The sequence below is a fragment of the Ambystoma mexicanum genome, chromosome 2p (genome assembly GCF_040938575.1).
Source record: "Ambystoma mexicanum isolate Mex_15411 chromosome 2p, UKY_AmexF1_1, whole genome shotgun sequence".
Classification (NCBI taxonomy): domain Eukaryota; kingdom Metazoa; phylum Chordata; class Amphibia; order Caudata; family Ambystomatidae; genus Ambystoma; species Ambystoma mexicanum.
In genome coordinates this window covers 1,328,077,136-1,328,095,660 of record NC_090923.1, presented here as the reverse complement: position 1 = coordinate 1,328,095,660, position 18,525 = coordinate 1,328,077,136, and the positions used below count along the sequence as shown (strand labels likewise).

Sequence of the window (18,525 nt, the reverse complement as noted above, 5' to 3'; positions counted from 1 at the left end):
CGCAACACAGTTGGGATGTTGCAAGTGTTGAGAAGGTCAATGTCCTTTTGGTCTAGGCTCCCACTTTCGCTGATGGGTAGAGTAGCAATTATAAAAATGATTGTCCTGCCTAGATTCTTATACTTCTTTATCAATATCCACCACTATATCAATACCTCCTTCTTCCACTTATTGGAGTCTCTGGTGAGGGGTTTCCTGTGGGGCCCATCCCATCATAGGATTGCCTTTGCAACGCTGTGTGTACCCTATAAGGAGGGTGGTGTGAAGCTCCCGAATCTGGAATGTTACTACCTGGCGGCACAACTTAGTTATATGACCTAATGTCTATCAGTTAAGGTTACATCTGAGTCGCTATTGCTACAGCAGCTGGTGGTCCCTGCCCACCTCAGAGACATGATATGGCTACCATTGAACTGCCTGGACACTACACCCTCACTTACAGCCTGGGAAGGAAGGTGTGGCATAGAACACTGAAATTACTGAAGATAGACTGCTCTTACTATATTGTAAATTTAAAGAACTGGACACTATAATTGAGCAGACTGGACTTCCTGGTGGGCAGTTCCTGCGATATATGAGAATAGCGACGGTGGCTAAACGAAAATGGTCTGGGTGGCCGGAGGAACTGGTGGCAACAGCACTGTTGGTCTTAATGTTCTCTCTGGAGGATGGCTGGCGACCGGTGTCTAGAGTGTATGGTACCTTAATGGATAGACCTAACACCCGGAGTTCCAAGCTAAAAACAAGGATGTGTCTAGCAATGCCCGCTTCAAATTGATCCAAATAATTGTGCTTCACTGCACCTCTATGATGCCTAGTAAAGTAGCCAAATTCAATAGAGGTAAACAGTCAACCTGTCCCTGGTTTCGGGGTGATGGGGCTGATCTGAGACACATGTTTTAGTGTTGCGCAAAGGTGCAGGGTCTCTGGTCCCGGGTTGAGCAAGCATGTAGGAAGGCTGGGGTCACAAGATATTCCTGAAATCCATTGGAGTGCCTACTAGGTGCATACCCGAGGAATAGTAAACACAAGCACATCATTAAGCTTATGGATCTGGCATGTATCCTTGTTAGGCATTGCATTGCCATGTCCTGGAAGTCGGCTGAGGGTCCACAGTATTCACGCTGGTATAGGGACTTTGAAACTTTGGCAGAGGCGGAGACCAGAACGTGGGCAGGTCATCACAGAGCATAGACCCGGCCTCGGGTGGAGAGTATGAGTTATGGAAGCAATTGGTCTGGGATATGTTTCACCCCTCAGATGATAAGCCACCATGAACACCGTGCCACAACTAAAGGTGTTGCATAAAGAGCTGGATTTGCTACTCTAATTTCAGGTCTAATTTCCTAAGCCGAGTAGGAACTTGGTTACCATGGCCCAACTATGTACGATTGGAATGTTGTTGGTCTTTACTCCAGGCCTGACCACAGAACTGATAACACTAAGACATAGTTGACATGCCTGGAGAACTGTTGTTATGTTGTTTGTTTGGTTTGCTTATTTTGGCAGAATGCAACAAGTAAGCTTAATGCATACCTGTAACGAATGCACAATGATCTATTGCACCACTGTTTGCTTAAAAAATTCCAATAAACAAATTTTAAAATAAATGACCCTGTTGACTTTTGTACTTTTCTGGGTGGGCCCATGTCCTGGGAGCCAGACTGTGATCACCGCCACAGCCCCTCACCTCTCTACACCTTCTTGGGTTTTCCAGGGCCTGGGGACTTCCCGAGATCACCACCATGCCCGTTCACCAACTTTTCTTCAGGTGGCGTACTTGTTTCCATGGGGACACTGTAGAGCGGCAGATCTACACATCATCTCTAGTGCCTGCCCCCTCAACTCTGTCATATTGGAAGAACAATAAAAAGGCACTTTGTCTGACACCAGTTATCATCCCAATACCGTATCCAAGATGGGAGAGATGTTATGCACTCAGACAACCGTGTCGAATGTACCATCACATTAACGTGGTGGAAGGATGCCTGCATACACCATGGGAAATAGAAGAGCTATAAGTGAAATCAGACAAGAGTAAAGGGATGTCATAAAGAGAAGACACAAGGACGCACTGAAGCGATATGTGAATACTTAAAGAATGAAGATGTAATTGAAGTGACAAAGTAAACATTTATGTGAATATGAAGAAATCATATACACTAAGATGACAAGTGGGAAGAGAATAAGTATATTTATATACACAGAAACACAAAGTACATGAGAAATATAGAAGCTTGCTGCAGTAGAAAATATAACGTGAGTAAAGCGGCCATGATGAAAAGATGGACGTCGGTTTCATATAATAGTAAGCTAAGAAGCCTGAAGGAGAGAGACTGAGGCTGCGGCAGCTGGCAGGTGCTGGAAACAGCTTAGAGCAAGGAACAAAGAATATCTGTTTGGCTTTGGATCATGGATGCCACATCAAGCGGTAACTGCAAGGCACAAGCAGAGTCAATGAGGATAAGCGACATATGCATGACATATTTCTCTTAGATTAAGTAAAGGAGAGAACATTTGCAAGTGCCAAGTATTGAACAATCGAAGATGCAGAAAGCATATGCAAGTCGGAGCAACCAAGTCTTCAAAGGCCAAGAGGAGTAATAGCACCCATTATAATTGAATCAAATAGCACTAAATATAAGGTCAGAATGGACAAAGTCATGGTCTCCTCACATGTGGTGCAAGACTGGAAAATATGGCCTATTCATTAAGCTCCAGACAAAGATAACGTTTTACCTACACGCCCTTAAAAGTCCCAGGGAGAGAACAGTCAGCAAGGTCAACTACAAAGAAGAAGCCTTGGCATAGGTCCTACGTGATGAGAGATGGTAGGTTAATTGGCCAATTGGGCAGTGATCTGGTGGTGTTACCCGCACCTGGGTTTCATTTTGCTTACGTGCTGCTAACGAGCCGAATGTCCAAGGTTGGGAGAGAATGCAAGCCAATCATGAGGGTTTATGTAGCAATGAACCATACATTGTTGCAGAAGCCAATCCGTTGCTTTTATTCTGCTATTAATGTGTATTATGCAAAGTTAGAGGTAGTTCAAGGCTTGCCTACCAGATAGAGGGCAGCCAATTATGTTACTAACACTTAAATGAAGTATAGGTATATATGTCCCCTTAGCCAATTCCTCCTTGCAATAGGTCTTTACTATTTGTCACGTAGGGTTACGTCATAGATGACGTGCATCGAGGTATAAAGCCTTTGTGTAATTGAAAAGTAATTGAGAGTGAGTAAGCTGCAATCTGTTTGTTCACCGTGTTTCCCTACTTTATTTGAGCTGATAATAAAGTAGCATTTTGCCATATTCTTTGAGTCTGTCCAGTTTTTTTGGGTCTGAGATCATTTATTGGTAATTCCATATGGCACTTGGAATGCTCCAGGTGCTACTGCACAACAATACAGCCCTGTGCACACTCTCTGTGTCGGAGGGGCATGTGGGGGGGGTGCCACTGATCTTTTGGGAGCTCTGGCTGGCATGCCAAAGTTCTCTGCTTCACCCGGGCTGCCCCAATGTGTCAGCTTGGAACTTTTCTTCACCTGAGCTGCCTGACGGAGCAGCCCTGGACTTACCCAGCATCTTCTTCTCCTGGGCTGCCCGATGTGGCATCCTGGGACTTTTTTCATCACTGTTCAGCCCTCCGTATCAGAGTGGACTTCCCACACCTTCTCCTCCGGGTCACATGGCATACGCAGCTTGGGAGGAAGTTGCTTCAGGGCCACCTCGCTGGAAACAGAGCAGGCCGACAAGGTGCACAGCTGGGTTGCCAGGATCATGCTGCCCCACACACATGGCCCGGAATGGTCAGCTTTTTGATTTCTAGGCCTGCAGTCTTTAAGAAGGGGTCTGTCCGGGCAAGACCCTGGGCAGGCTGCCAGCTGCGATGGTCCCGTGGGTATCTGGGCTTCTCGGGGCATGCAGTCCTTGCCCAAAGCACAGAAACATGTCTTTAGGTCCTGCTTGAGGCTGACACCCTCCGTGAGCTGATTTTCATGCTTCTCCCTCTCTCCATCTCTCTTCTCTTTTCTTAATGTTTTGCTTTTTTGTTCAACCCAATCTTCTGCCGTGCCCAATTCTTTTTGGATAGGGGAATTCTGTCTCCTTGTTTTTCTTTTCTAACATTCCATCAGCCCCATGGAGAACTGGATAAATCAGTCCAGGTAGGTACAAACATTACAGATAACATACATTACATAAACTCTAAATAAAGTATTTTATTTACATGCCTTGATGTCTGTGCCTTTATTTCTAAGTTTCCCTTAGGGACAAGCTTGAGGCCCTGACTAGCCCACCCTATTATTCAACTTTATCTTTTCAGGGACCACAAAGTAGGTCTTTGAATGCTGATTCGACAAAGAGTAAAATTCTGTTGGATTTCCTGAATGAGCAGCCCATTTGGAATCCGTGTTTGCTATGTCAAAATCTTTATTGAATTAAACTATTCTGTGTGTGACGAGTCACTTTGCTTATTGAGGTAAATCACCACGGCCGGAGAGATGTTCTTTGACAGCGAAGAGCACTTAGCTTGTACTTCCAAGTTATCCATGTGTTGGGATGCATGTACAGTGTCCCAGCCAGGCCAAATGATTACGATTGAGAAAAACCTATTAGAATTAATCATCGTGAGAACAGACTGAATGCGGTGCTGCAGACGCACACACGTTGTTTTAGTCAAGTATGACACATTTTAAATACTTACATATAGCAACATTGAAGGAGCAACATCATTTGTTATTGTTGTGGTTGTAGATGTTGTAGAGGTCACTGATAGGCCAGCATATAGGCCTGGTGTTTATGTTTTGTATTTGTAGTAACATAGTATAGTGTGATGTGTGCTAAGGACCAAATTGGGTGGAAGATGGAGTCAGCAAGTTAATGTGGTAGAGGCAAGGTCGGTGTGTTAACATGGCAGGAGTGTCACCATTTTGGATTTTAAGGCCTAGGACACAATGAATAGAATAGAATGCAGGCCATGATGTGAAGCTGCAGCTCGGTTATTTCAGCTCCAAAAACAAATTCCTTTTCCCGTTCCCCAGGCGAGAAGCCGAGGTCAGAGGCACTCATGCTACACAGATAAATGCTAATTGTGTCCAGCTGCAGAGCTTGAATATGGTGGGAATGGAATGTGAGCTGGTAGTGGTGCACCCTTTTCAGGACAAATTCATGAGAACAGGGCATAAGGTTTGGTGATGCCAATGGGCAAGATGAAGATTTAGAGCACTGCTGCCCTCCCCAATGGTTGGCCATCCCCTATGAGACAAGTAGACACACCTCCAAAAGCAAGTAAACCCCTGAAATTCATACTCAAGGGCGCTGCCCCGGTCACGTCATTACTGCGCACATGCGTTTCGAAGGAGATAAGGGGGGGGGGCATGTCTGGAACATACTGTGATTTGGGATAAGAGGAGCAGAGGTGATGCCATTAAATTAAGTATGAGGACGGGGACCAACTTGTGTGCGCCACCGCGTCTGGCTTGATGAGAAGGCGTATTGTCTATTAGTGCAGAGTTGGCCTTGCCAAGTTACTTAGATCATGACTCGAACTGGGGGGTGCACATCTCATGATGGTCTCAATTTATGAATATAAGAATAATGGGAAGCAACCAATCATGCATCAGGATTTGGTCATGATGATGAAGAGGACTGCGTGTTGAGGGGAAGGGGCTTTATCAGATGTGGGAAATCGCTCCACAGGCTATAGAGGGAGTTAGCATGTTCTAAGGGTGGTAGCCAATGAGGGTAGAGGGAATATGTTGTACTCATTACTCGGCATAGTATTGTTAATGTGCAGTTTCTCCTCTATAAAAGATGTAAAGTCTTGAGATAAGACGAGCTACGTGGAAGTTTGGTTCTACGGAACGATCTGAGATCTTGTTGCATGTAATAAACCTTGTTTTCCCTTGTAAAGAGGTGCAGTGATTATTTGTCCTTTTTGGTTTATTTTTACGGGCGTTTTTTGGGTTGCTTTCCTTTCACATGACACAAGACCACCTAATGCTGCCACCAGGGGCCACTTTCAGCCATGAAGGAAATATGATCAATTGTGTAAAGTACTGTGTGTAGACCAAGTAGAATTGGAAGGAAATACAAGCTTGTGAACCAAATTGTGTGATTCCAGTCATATCACTGTATCCCAGATCCTCAACACCTGTCACCCTCCAACATTGCGATTCAACTAGTAACATATCAACAACCCCCGACAGTGTAGAAGGACTACAGGATATTTGGGGGCATGCTGTGTTGTATACATTGCATTTCATCACTATGTTGACGCTCTGTAGAAACCCACATTGCACAGTTGAGTTAAAGTTTGTTTCTGAATCTAATTGGACATGTTCACAGAGAAGGAGGAAGCAGGCCGTCTTGTGTAACGCGGTTTGGCGCAAAAAAAGAAAAACCCGATGACAACTTAATTGGCTTCCCCAGAGGCGCCCTGACAGGAAATCCATTCACAGAGTACTGCCTCAGAGTCTGATTCACCAGCTGACAGTAGCAACCAGTTTTCCTCATCCAGCTCCATTGGGCCGGCGGCGTTTTTCACAGGTCCCGGCAGGTGAGACCAACGGGCAGCTCCCATTCCCTAACACCTCCAAGTAAAGCATGGCACCACAGAGACAACTGGCACGTGCTAGAAGCATGATGCGCTGTATGATAGTAAATCACTTTTTCTCTGCATTTACATTTTTTTTATTTTTTTTCCTCTCAAATATCTTTTCAAAATGGGAATGGCCCGCCACGCCCACCTGGACCATTGCATTATCTCCTCACTATTTTGAAATCCTTTGTTACAATATCAGCTCGTTTTCCATTTTGCTTTTATGTTGCGTTACTGGGTCTTATATTGAGGGACCTTTGCTATTTCTCATCCTCTTAGTACTATTGTACAGGTTTTACCTGCAGTTTTGTAAGAGTATTTGTCCCCAATTCTCCCTCTACCCCTCTTCTGCCAGGGGTGGACTGGGAACCAAAAGAGGCCCTGGAAATAATGTTCAAAGTAGCCCCATATTAAACTTTTTCAGCAATCCTAACCCTTTTCCCATGTGTAAATTTGGTAATAAAACACAAAAGAGGCCCACAGTGCATAGCTCCAGTTCTCCAGAGCTGCCTATAGGCCAGTCCAACCCTGTCTGCTGCCCCTCGCCTTCAGTAGTTTGGTGGGAATATTTCCGGAGCTCCCTATAGGCCAGTCCAGCCCTGTCTGGTGCCCCTCTCCTTCAGGAGTTTGGTTCGAATCTCCAGAGCTCCCTATAGGCCAGGCCAGCCCTGTCTACTGCCCCTCTCCTTCAGTAGTTCAGTGGTAATCACAAAAGTTCCCTATAGTCCGGTCCCAGTCCAGCCTGTCTGCTTCCCCTCTCCTTCAGGAGTTTGGTGGGAATGCTCAGAGTTCCCTACAGGCCCTTCCAAACCTGTCTGCTGCCCCTCTCCTTCAGTAGTTTGGTGAGAATCTCCAGAGCTCCCTATAGGCCAGTCCAGCCCTGTCTGCTGCCCCTCTCCTTCAGGAGTTTGCGTTGAATCTCCAGAGTTCCCTATAGGCCAATCCAGCCCTGTGTGCTGTCCCTCTCCTTCAGTAGTTTCGCAGGAATCTCCAGAGCTCCCTATAGGCCAGTCCAGCCCTGTCTGCTGCCCCTCTCCTTCAGGAGTTTGCGTTGAATCTCCAGAGTTCCCTATAGGCCAGTCCAGCCCTGTCTGCTGCCCCTCTCCTTCAGGAGTTTGCGTTGAATCTCCAGAGTTCCCTATAGGCCAATCCAGCCCTGTGTGCTGTCCCTCTCCTTCAGTAGTTTCGCAGGAATCTCCAGAGTTCCCTATAGGCCAGTCCACACCTGTCTGCTGCCCCTCTCCTTCAGTAGTTTGGTGAGAATCTCCAGAGCTCCCTATAGGCCAGTCCAGCCCTGTCTGCTGCCCCTCTCCTTCAGGAGTTTGCGTTGAATCTCCAGAGTTCCCTATAGGCCAATCCAGCCCTGTGTGCTGTCCCTCTCCTTCAGTAGTTTCGCAGGAATCTCCAGAGTTCCCTATAGGCCAGTCCACACCTGTCTGCTGCTCCTCTCCTTCATTAGTTCGGTGGGGAATCTCTACACTGTGCGCCTCCCATGAAAATACTGCTGGTTTTACACGGGTAGACTTTGACTTACCAAGACATGGCTGTTTTATTGCATCAATGCCTGAATACCAACCCCAGAAGTAAGGAAGAAGTCAGTCCACAAACTTCTAGTAAGGTAACCCTGTTTAATTTCCTCTCGTACCTTATTGGGTTTGTTACGCTTCTATGGACCTTTTGTAAAAAGTTGCCAAGCCGTTCCTGGGGAAACATGTTTTAGAAGAAGTTGACAGGCCCCTCAAACTTTCTTTGAGGAGATATAAGGAGAGTTGTGAATCTTTGTGAGTGCCCTCAGAAGTTGGGGCAGCAGGGGAGATATGAGATAATTCAAGGGTCACAAAGGAAAGTTTGAGGTCCTGCCTGGTCTCAAAAGACCAACAAGATAGTTTGGTGCGTTAACAGGCTTGTTGCGGGCAACTGTATGCCAGCCGCAGATCACAGGTTTGAAAGGAGTCATCGTGGATTCAGCCTTTCACTCTCCTCATGCCAATGACATGAGTAGTTGAGAAATAACGTAGGACTTTGCACCAAGAAGCAAATCAGGTGCTCCTTGGGCAGCACAAACCACAAACGATAATTCGTCATCGCATAAATGTTAGGAATGACTTCTCAGGTTAGTGAACTGAATTTCAACAACTTCTCATGGGTGAGTGCCCTGCCCACATTAGAACGGGTGATCTACTAGTTCCCCGTGTATTTCTGCAGAAGTTACTTTAACCCACTGAGCTCCCTTGCAAAAGAGTAACAGGAAGGAAGTTTATATTACTTCAGCTGAAAATGAATCAGGCATTCTTAATGAGACAGCTGAGTGGGTGAGTGGGCCTGTTGCAGATTCTGTGCACTCCTTGTTGATCGCCAGTCTGAATGCAGGCAGGGAGGAAGTCCTCCTCTTCTGAAGTCAATGGAACAAGTCCCTCTGAGATGGGAGACGCCTCCTGTTGTTGTTCCGTGAAAGAATTCCATTTAGTCCCTGTGGTTCACATATCGCGAATGCAGCTGTCTAGGGTGCGGAAGTAGACGTTATTTCCTGACTCAGTCATGCTTTTTTTTTGGTCAACTTCTGAAAGGTGTAAAGCTTCATCCATCCTACCCGCATTCACACCTCTGAACAAAAGCTACCGCAGCAGGTCTGCTATCCCACTGAGTTGTCTTGTCAACGAGTAATGGGTTGGGCAGTCCTATTCATATAGCACAGGAACTATGGACTGCACAAAGGACACACAAATAAACCCCCCAAATCTCCATGAATAACCATTCTTTGTTGATTACCAGACACATCTAGCTAGTCCCGAACGTCCCCCCACCTGTTTAAGGTCATAACTCAAGAACGAGTGTTACAGAGATTGCTCGTGCCAAATGACAGCAGGTCTGCACTGCACTGTGTGCTGCACATGGCTTGTTTATTGCAAGAGCTAGAAATGCAGTCTTAATGGCGCCCTCAGCACTGTGCACTAAACAAGCGGTGTCCCGTGTAGAGGGGGGCGCAATTCTTCTGTAATTAGGTCCAGGTTTTCTTTCCTGTTTGCAACAATTCCTGTGGTCCTGAAGCTATTTTTATTTTTTATTTTTTACTCTGCCAAAGGTACAGTGCCAGTTGAAAGGCTAACAACCGGCAGATGTTCTGTTTGGCAATTGGCATAATCAACTACATACATGAAATCTTAATGTACATTTTTAGTTTTGGCTATTAGGCGGGGATTGCGCCACCTGTAAGCCAACAGTACTGCATTAGTGTGCAACTAGGGAGACATGGCATATAGGAGGGACAAAAAGCGTCTAGGTGTTTTTTGGTTATTTACCCACTCATTGACTGCCCATGGCCATGCTAATCCCTATGGTCATTCCCACCCACTTCCTGCCCACTCCCACACCCAAAACACATCCTCCTGGGATCGCTTTGAGCTACATTTGTCAAGCCTTACCACCAACCTTTGAACTCGAAGGGCCTGCAGGGTTTTTTCAAAGCAGTCTTCTGGAAGTTAATGGCTTAATTGGAGCTGTAAAGGCACTACTTGTGTAAAAAAATATCTTAACTAGGTCTGCCTTCAGTCACTCCGTTCATCTAAGCACTTCACGTGTCCTTCACTGAAGTCCTGTAAAAAAAAAAACATTGACAAAGCCAGCAGTTTTGGCTTGTGTATAGGTAGTAGGCATTTCTCAGACACTGCTGTTAGATGCCCAGGTACTTGCACCATTTCGCAGCTGCTACCATCAGTGGCCAATTAACATCACTCCGGCAGTGCCTGGCAATGCCTTTCCCATGCCTGCACAAAAGTCAGAACTGTTGGCATTGCCAATGCTTGTTCCAGAAGCCTTTACGTTTGTCATTAAAAAACATTCAATGAAGAAAAATGAACCTTTGTTGTTTCATAGACCAAGTTCAAAACAGAACGCCTTCTAACGGCTAGCTTTTAAACTGACAATTGAGTTTTTCTCACCTCCTTTATACTATTCTCACCCCTGTTTGCGAAAAAGGGTCTGCCCATGTGTACCTACTTTAGGGTGACCAGACGTCCCGGTTTTGCCGGGACTGTCCCAGTTTTTGGTGCTCTGTCCCCCTTTCTCAAGATCATGTTCCCATTGGAAACTGCAGTGGTCCTGGTTTTTTGTAGTAGGTCTGCATAGCTGGCAGGCAGGAACTCACAATCTCGCACAGAAGAAATGCTGCGTTTTACAACTTAAGATAGTGTTAGTTTGTGATAAATTCATTATAATATTGTTTCTTTGAACAGTAACACTTAAACCCCTTTCTTCTCCAAACGCTACTGAAGTATAGAGCTTTGACAGCCACTTTCAAGGGTTAGTCCTACTTTTATGTTAGTTGCCCTGTCCCGTTTTTTTACTTTTTAAATCTGGTCACCTTAACCTACTTGCGAGTTAATTGGCACTTTAAAGCCATCATTTCAAACGATGTATTTATTTATTGATTGCATTTGTTGTTAGCGCCCAGGACCCGGAGGTATCGCAGCACTAGATTACATACATACTGACACATGAGAAAGTACAGAGTTACAGTTTCAGGAATTCACATTGGGTTCGAGTCATGAGTACTTGTTAAACAGAATGGTTTCGATTTGTTTGCGGAACGCCTGGTAGGAGGGTTTGCTTCTGATGGAAGGGGGAAGCGTGTTCCACAGTGTGGGTGCGATGACAATAGAATTCACGCCCAGACACACACAAAAACATGTCCATGTACGTCCTAGTAAATAGCTGCGGCGGTGTTGCGCAGCGTGCAGCTACTTTGTGTGACAAGGAAAGCAGTGTGACCTTTGCGTCTAGCCTGGGCCAAAGGGCCGCTTCCGATTGGTGGGTGATCTGTGTAATAGCTTTGCGGAAGTGTGAGGCGATGGAGCAGGGAGCGATCCATGCATTTTGATTTTGACAGTAACGGGAGGAGCAGCAAGGAAGGGCCACCTTCCACCCAGGGTCGACTCGCTTATTTGCTTGCATGTAGGCTCCGCTCAAGTTACTCGGCAGAGTCTGCGCTCAAGCCGGCATCTGGGAGAGGGGGGGCGCTGCTTTCCAAGGCGCAAGGAAAAGCCCCCTCGCCTCTGCTCTTGTGAGGATGTGCCAAAGGGTTGGGGCTTGCTGAAAATGTGTAATATGGGACCACTTTGATTTTTTTTCCAGGGACTGTTTTGGTTCCCAGTCCACCCCTGAGTTGGGGGAGGGGCATGTTGTCTTTGCAATAGCCCCAGCAACTGGTGGCGTGTGAAACACACAGGCGCTTATTGGCTGGGGCCTCGGTGGAACCCTCAACATTGCCTTCTGGACTTTCCACCTCCCAATACATATTAACAAAAAGAAAGGCACCCCATTGGGGCCAAGGCACGGTGCACCCAGCTTTGGAAGAATCCCCTCGTGACCTTGCATTTTCCCTCCTCCTCTCGTCGACCTTCCCCTGAAGACCCCTCTGCGGGTTCCAGGCATGGTTTAAAGGAGCTTCCTCAACACTGCGGTGTGGCATGCGGGGGCAGTCCTAAATGGCTTTGGGCTGTGTGCACTGTGGAGGGGGCTGAGAGGTTTTTCAGGCCGGCTGTCACATATTCACTGACGTAGCAAATCACACAGCACCCAACACAGAAATCTGATAACTGTTATTTGCGTGCAGTAGAAAATGTATCTTCTGATGGCCTTCTCGGTGTGCTGTTCATCTTGTATGTGTAGACTACGGTCTGCGGAACTCCCAGAGAACCTAAAGCGCTTCAAGGCCATGACAATGGCATTCAGATGCTATATAGCTACGCGTAACATAGCATTAGCCAGGAGGAGGTGTTTGCAGCAGGTCCTTCAGCGTGATAGCGCCTAGCCCCAGGGGCCATCCTCATCCCCTTCCACCTGCCAGCACTTGCACACTCTCCACTCTGACCTGCACTTCCGTTCCCTCCTTAGCGTTAGCGCATTTCGCTGACCGGCACTTTCCCCCACCTCCCCTGCACTACTTTTTACTGCACTTGCACAAACCGAATGACACAAGGCCTAGTAGGGCCGTTTGGTTATTCTCCCCCCTTTGGTCTTGTTGCGCCTTGAAACACCTTTTGCTGTATAGGCGCATTATAAATACCCCATTAATAAAATACATTGTTCTTACGTACCCTAAACACTGGCTAGAAGGTCTTTTTTCATTTGGGAGGCGCTGCATGGGGGACGAACAGACAAGGTGGACAATAAATTGCAACTCTAAAATAACACTTAGAACTGGCACCATGGGTGAGGGACAAACATGAGACATTTTTTTGTACCCCCAAGTTGCCATCCTGGATTCAGTTTAGGTGGTCGGCCACAGGATGAAAATCAATGTATACAAAAAAGGCCCCATCCTCTTAAAGCTGAAAGTAAAAAACACAAAGAAAGGACTTGCCTCTCGTGGGTTATGTAACAAAGCTGCACAGAACTAGCATTTTGATCAATTTAACAGCATCCAAAGGAGTCACATGTATGGTTTAGAAGGTGGCATCAGGTTCTCTTACCTCCAGTATGGTGCAGCGCTCCGATGTACACTTCACATCTTCGCACGGCTGGAACATGCCGAGGGTCACGCAGTTCAGGAGGATGACCAGCATGCTGAAGTGCTCAAACCAGGTGCGGAGACTGAGTTAAGGAAAACACCCGTGCAGGGTCTGACAATAGGACACATACAAGAATAAATATTACCCCTGGTAAATAGTGCAGGTAGTCTTGATTCTATTAAAGACAAGGATGCGAGCATGGCATATCCGGCTCATCAACACGCCTGTCCAAGAAAGGAGCGCGCCATGGCCTAGCATGGGACCAACCTGCAGGCATTAACCAGGCGTATCCTGGATGAGAGAAACACCAGGCATGACTTGTGAGACATACACAAACCCAATCTGCTGTTTAAGCCCACATAGTGTTAAAATGCCGGAGTGGGAGAGTTCTTGCTGCCATCATTAAGGGCCTAGATGCCTCAGGGCTTGGTGCGCTATATCAATGTACAAATAAATAAATACATGAGTTCAGGAAAATGCACTGTCCTCGCCTCTTCTCCTCTTCCATACGTGAGCTTGATCAGCAACCCAATGATTATGTACTTTCAATGATCCATTAGCCACTCTTAGCAGCCTCCACGCTTTCTGTGCTCTAAGCAACCAGTCACTCCAATCATGTGCTAAAAACTTTCAAATGGAGATCTTAGGAGCAAACAACCGCATGCTTTCAGAGTTGAGTTGCTGAACGTTTTTGTCAATTGCTTGTTCAATTGTGAATGTTCTGATATGGGGAGTAAACCTATATCATATCCCCTATTACAAACACTTCAAAACAATAACAATAATAGCAAAAAAGGAAAACTCTTTAATGGATGTGCATTGACAGCTCAGAAGTTGCCCTGGTGGGTGGGGGGGGGTTGCAAATTGATTGCATCTAGTTCACCCGGGGAAACCTGACACAGGCCGTTAATGAGGTTCAGCTCACAGGACGGGCATGTGTGTCACCCAAATGACATGCTATAACCAAAATGTGATGGGTGAAATGTTTTGAATAAATCTGAGCCACTGGCACTGCTCTGTACAACCTTCCACAACACCGTTTTTTAGCCCGTCTGCGCCATTGCTAAAGAGGTCCATGCATATGCAAATCAGTCAGGTACTGCCACCAATGGTAGCAGCCCGAACTGCTAGGCCAGGTCCCCTCTGCATGGAAACACAAACAACTCCAGACATGTTTCGGCCTTGTGACCTAGCAGTTTGGGCTGGGCAGCCGCTTTTGGGGTGGGACCAAGCCTAATTTGCATATGGTCTTTGTCTTTTCTGTTATGTTTCCTTTTGTTTTACCCAAATTCCATGTAAAGAAATGTGCCTTTTGGGAGTGAGACCTTTCTTGAAGATCCTAAATTCTCCCCTTTTTTTTAAAGCATGACCATCCCTTGAGAAAAGAGAACACAACATATAATTGCACTGGTCCTCTGCACCATCCACAGTGTAAACCCACCACATGTACATTCTCTGCATCTGGTCCCTCTTGCAAGATGTTTATGCCAAAAGGTAGCTTCCGAAGCCGCCCAGCGCTCCAGGCCAAACATGCACTCAAACCAGCGAACTACAAAGGGGAACAATGCATACATGGCTGACAGCGTGCAAAACATACACGCACATCCTATTATGTTCCTTCAGTGCCTTATGAGTCATGTTGTAGCATTATGATGCATAGTCTTCCTGTTATAAACCCTGTTTTAATAAATCCCCGACTAAAAATTGAAATCGTCGAACGCCACATCATCGTACGGCAAATCGCTGCGGAGAACTGTTCTACTGTTGAAGCAATTACATGTGTTCTTATGGCAAACCTAGAACATTCAAATTAAAGTTCTCCCGACTCCATGCTAAACCAGCAGAAACAAGGTAAGTCAGATAACTCCAGGGATTAGATTATATCCCCGTGTTACAAGAGGCTATGTTTTTGACAAGTATTTATATATTTATTTATTTATATACAGGAGGAACAATGTTCTTTTGATCACAAACATACAATAGATAAGTAATCAGATTTGATGGGAAGCAGTGTGCTCCTTACAATGGTGTGAGTTTGAGGGACATTCTGACCAGGTTGTGGAGGGGAGTAAATGGAACGGTCAATGGGGACAATACATAAGTAGCCATACATAGATTATGGACAACCAACATTAGACATTTTTAAGTGCAGGTAGGCGGTACGGCCAGGTGTGCTCAGGATGTGATCATGACGAGTGAAGTGCTAGAGTGGAGGCAGAGGACGTGAGGGACAGAGGCAGGTTAGAGGCGAGGGAACAATGTTAGCTAGCAGGCAATGAGAGGTAGGTAGGTTAAGAGGGTAAATTTTCTATTATGGCTTATACATGAGATCAGAACCAAACAAGGGCCAACACTTTGGGGGTCTTTTTAGGTAATACCCTTCATCTTTTGCCAGAGTGTGCAGACATATCAAGTACTCGTTACCATTTCTAAAGAACACAGTAATATGCTGCAAAAAACGCTGACCCATTACCTGTAAATTTGCTTTAAAAAAACTGAAATCATAATATGCTCATCAAACTGCACAACTGCCCATAATTCCCTTTCCAGAAGCCATAGAAAACTGCCCGTAGCCCACGAAAACAGGCAAAAAACTCATGATTCTTGTGCAGAACTCCATAGCCCTGTAACAACAAGTTAAAGGGCCAGAAAGTGCTTGTTCCAATGAAGACAGGCCCAACACATCATATCATACGTGTCTTTTTTCACAATGAAACCATGCCAATAGCTCCTACATAGGCCTCAAAAGATTCCATTTTAACCAGTACCATTGTAGCAGCCACACTACGCGTGATGTTGACTAAATCTTTCACTGACTCCCAGTCAAATGTAGGATGCAACTCAAACCCCCTTTGACCAATTGCAAAGGTTAAAAAACCCCATTGGCCTCATTACGAGTCACCCGGTATGGAAATAACGGTGGCGGTAAACACGCCGCCACCGTTGTTTCCATACCGGGTGATCTCGAGTCCTGCAGGCGGAGGTGTCAGTCCCGCCAGGTCTGACCTGGCGGGTTTAACACCGCCCGCCTGCAGGCGGACGTGGAAACACCGGCACCATCACGAGATGGTGCCAGTGTTTCCATGGTGCCCATTCCCATTGAGTCCTTTAGGACTCAATGGGAATGGGGATTTACCGAATTCCGCCTCCGAAATTCCCAGATCACCGGGGTTGTAATGCCCCGGTAATTCCGGGAATCACTGAGGCGGAAGGGTAATACGAGTCTGGCGGAAAGCAAGCCGGAAAAACCAGCAGGTTACCACCAGACTCGCAATGAGGCCCCATGTCTCACATTCATAATAATATAAGCATATTCAAATGCCTGCACATGTTGACTTGGGGTGTTTACGGGTGCCTACGGAAATCTTTGCAACTTTGGGAAGTTTGCAAAGTTTTGTGGCAATCTTCATGAAGTGTGTGGAAATCCAGTCTCCCATCTTCGCACAGTCCTAATTTAGACAATGCAAGGCACAAGTGGCGGGGGTGGTGCACATCTTTGCTTGAGAAAAAGTGCATCGTTCAGAAAACACTGACGAAAGCTAAGCAATCATCTTCATCAGCCAAGATAGAAGTAGGGGGTCACTTAAACCCCAAAGTCTATGGCTGACCTCTGCAACCATTCATTTGCCACTGGCTCCTTCCTTCAACCCCTTAAGCATTCCCTTCGGCATCCTCTCCTAAAAAAGCTATATGCTGACCCTTCTTGTCCGGCCAACTATTGTCCTATCTCTATCACCCCTTTTTTTGGGCAAACTCATGGAGAAGCTGGTCATCCCCCAACTGACCCTTCACACTGACGTCGCTGGCTGCCTCCATGACCACCAGTCTGGTTTCAGGGCGGCCAGAGGCACAGAAGCTGCTCTCCCAAACACCTCTGAAGACCTACTCTCTAACTTGGACTCTTACACTCTCACTGTTCTGATCCTCCTCGATCTTTCTTCTGCCTTTGACACAGTCAACCACTCCATCCCCACAAATCGACTCCATGATACCCTAGGCATCACGGACAGGGCACTGGCGTGGCTGCCCTCCTTCCTTTCTAGCATACCCTCCCAAGTACAAATGGGTCCCTTTCTCTACTCCACTTCACTCTCTACCTGTGGTGTCCCTCTTGGCTCTATCCTATCTACATAGTTCTTTAACATCTACCTTGCCCCTCTGCCCCATCTGATCTCCGCTTTCTCTCCTCATTTCCAGTGCTACACAGACGACACACAGATCTCTTTCAAGCTGCCATCCTCTACCTCCTTCGCCTCCTCCCTCATACCTGGCCCACCTGATCTTTTCTCCCCTCATTTCCAGTGCTACGCAGATGACACACATGTCTCTTTCAAGCTTTCAATCTCTACCTCCTCCGCCTCCTCCCTCCTACCGGAATGCCTGACTGCTATTCAGGCATTGACCTGTGCCAATGATCTGTGCCTTAATTCCAGTAAGACAGTGATCCTACTGATTGGGATGCCTGCTTCTCGTTTCTGGCCCCACTCTCTGGCCTGACTGCCTGGGTTCCCTCCCTTCACCCACCTGTGAGGCAAAAAACCTTGGGATCATCTTTGACTCCTCCCTTTCTTTCTCTCCACACGCCATGGACCTTGCAAAGAAGTCCAATTTTCAGTTACATCACCTGAGGAGCATTCTACCTTTCCTCACCTTCCCCTGGAAGCCCAACATCTCCAGAGCCCTGGGTCTCTGTAGGCTGGACTACTGGAATAGCCTCTTCCTCAATCTGCCTCTTTCCTCCCTTTGTCTTCTTCAACTAATCCAGGATAGGAGTATGAGACTTATCCTTGGCCTCAAGCCCAGGGACTGCATCTCTCCAGCCCTAACATTTCTCCCCTGGCTCCTGGTGACCGCAAGGATCAAATTAAAGACCCTTTGCATCATCCACAGGGCTGTCTGGGCCTGGGACCGCTTTACATCCAGCTTTCCCACACAACACACCTCCCAGCCATAGTCCTTCGGTCCTCTGGCTCCAACTTACTGCAGGCCAAACGTTTCTCCAACCAGAGAGTGGGAGGTAGATCTCTTTCCTCGGCTGGCTCCTCCCTATGAAATGGTCTCCCTCCCCCCTCAAACTTTAGCCAGATCTTCTTATGTTCTGGAAACTTCTCAAGACTCTCCTTTTCTCCTCTTCCTTCCCTCTCCCGTGCTAATTCTCCCTCTGCCCCTGTGACTGGGGCCTGATCCCTTCAGGGTAAAACAGGGGCCAGACCACTCCCCAAAGAGTCCCCCCGGCATCCACTGCCAGCACATGCATTCGGGGGCCCCCTTTCCCAGACTTGACCAACGTGGTCCTCCCTGTCCACCGCTCTCACCCCCCCTCCCCTTCTCCTGGCACTTGCTACCACTGGCCTGCCCAGCACTTGCCCACCCCCACCCTTGGGGGAATCCCATACCTGCACTTTCCCTCTACC

General features: G+C 46.9%; 1 protein-coding gene across 4 annotated transcripts in view; it reads right to left on the bottom strand.

Moving 5' to 3' along the window:
• Nucleotides 1-13,180, bottom strand: part of LOC138567460 (voltage-dependent T-type calcium channel subunit alpha-1H-like) — a 1,148,189-nt gene extending 1,135,009 nt beyond the window's left edge. For all 4 annotated transcript variants that reach the window (XM_069645666.1, XM_069645668.1, XM_069645670.1 and 1 more), the window contains exon 1: nucleotides 13,073-13,180. In XM_069645666.1, the coding sequence (XP_069501767.1) occupies nucleotides 13,073-13,165 (93 nt within the window). In that variant the 5' untranslated portion in view covers nucleotides 13,166-13,180. The remainder of the gene's footprint in view (nucleotides 1-13,072) is intronic.
• Between the last annotated feature and the right edge of the window lie 5,345 nt (nucleotides 13,181-18,525).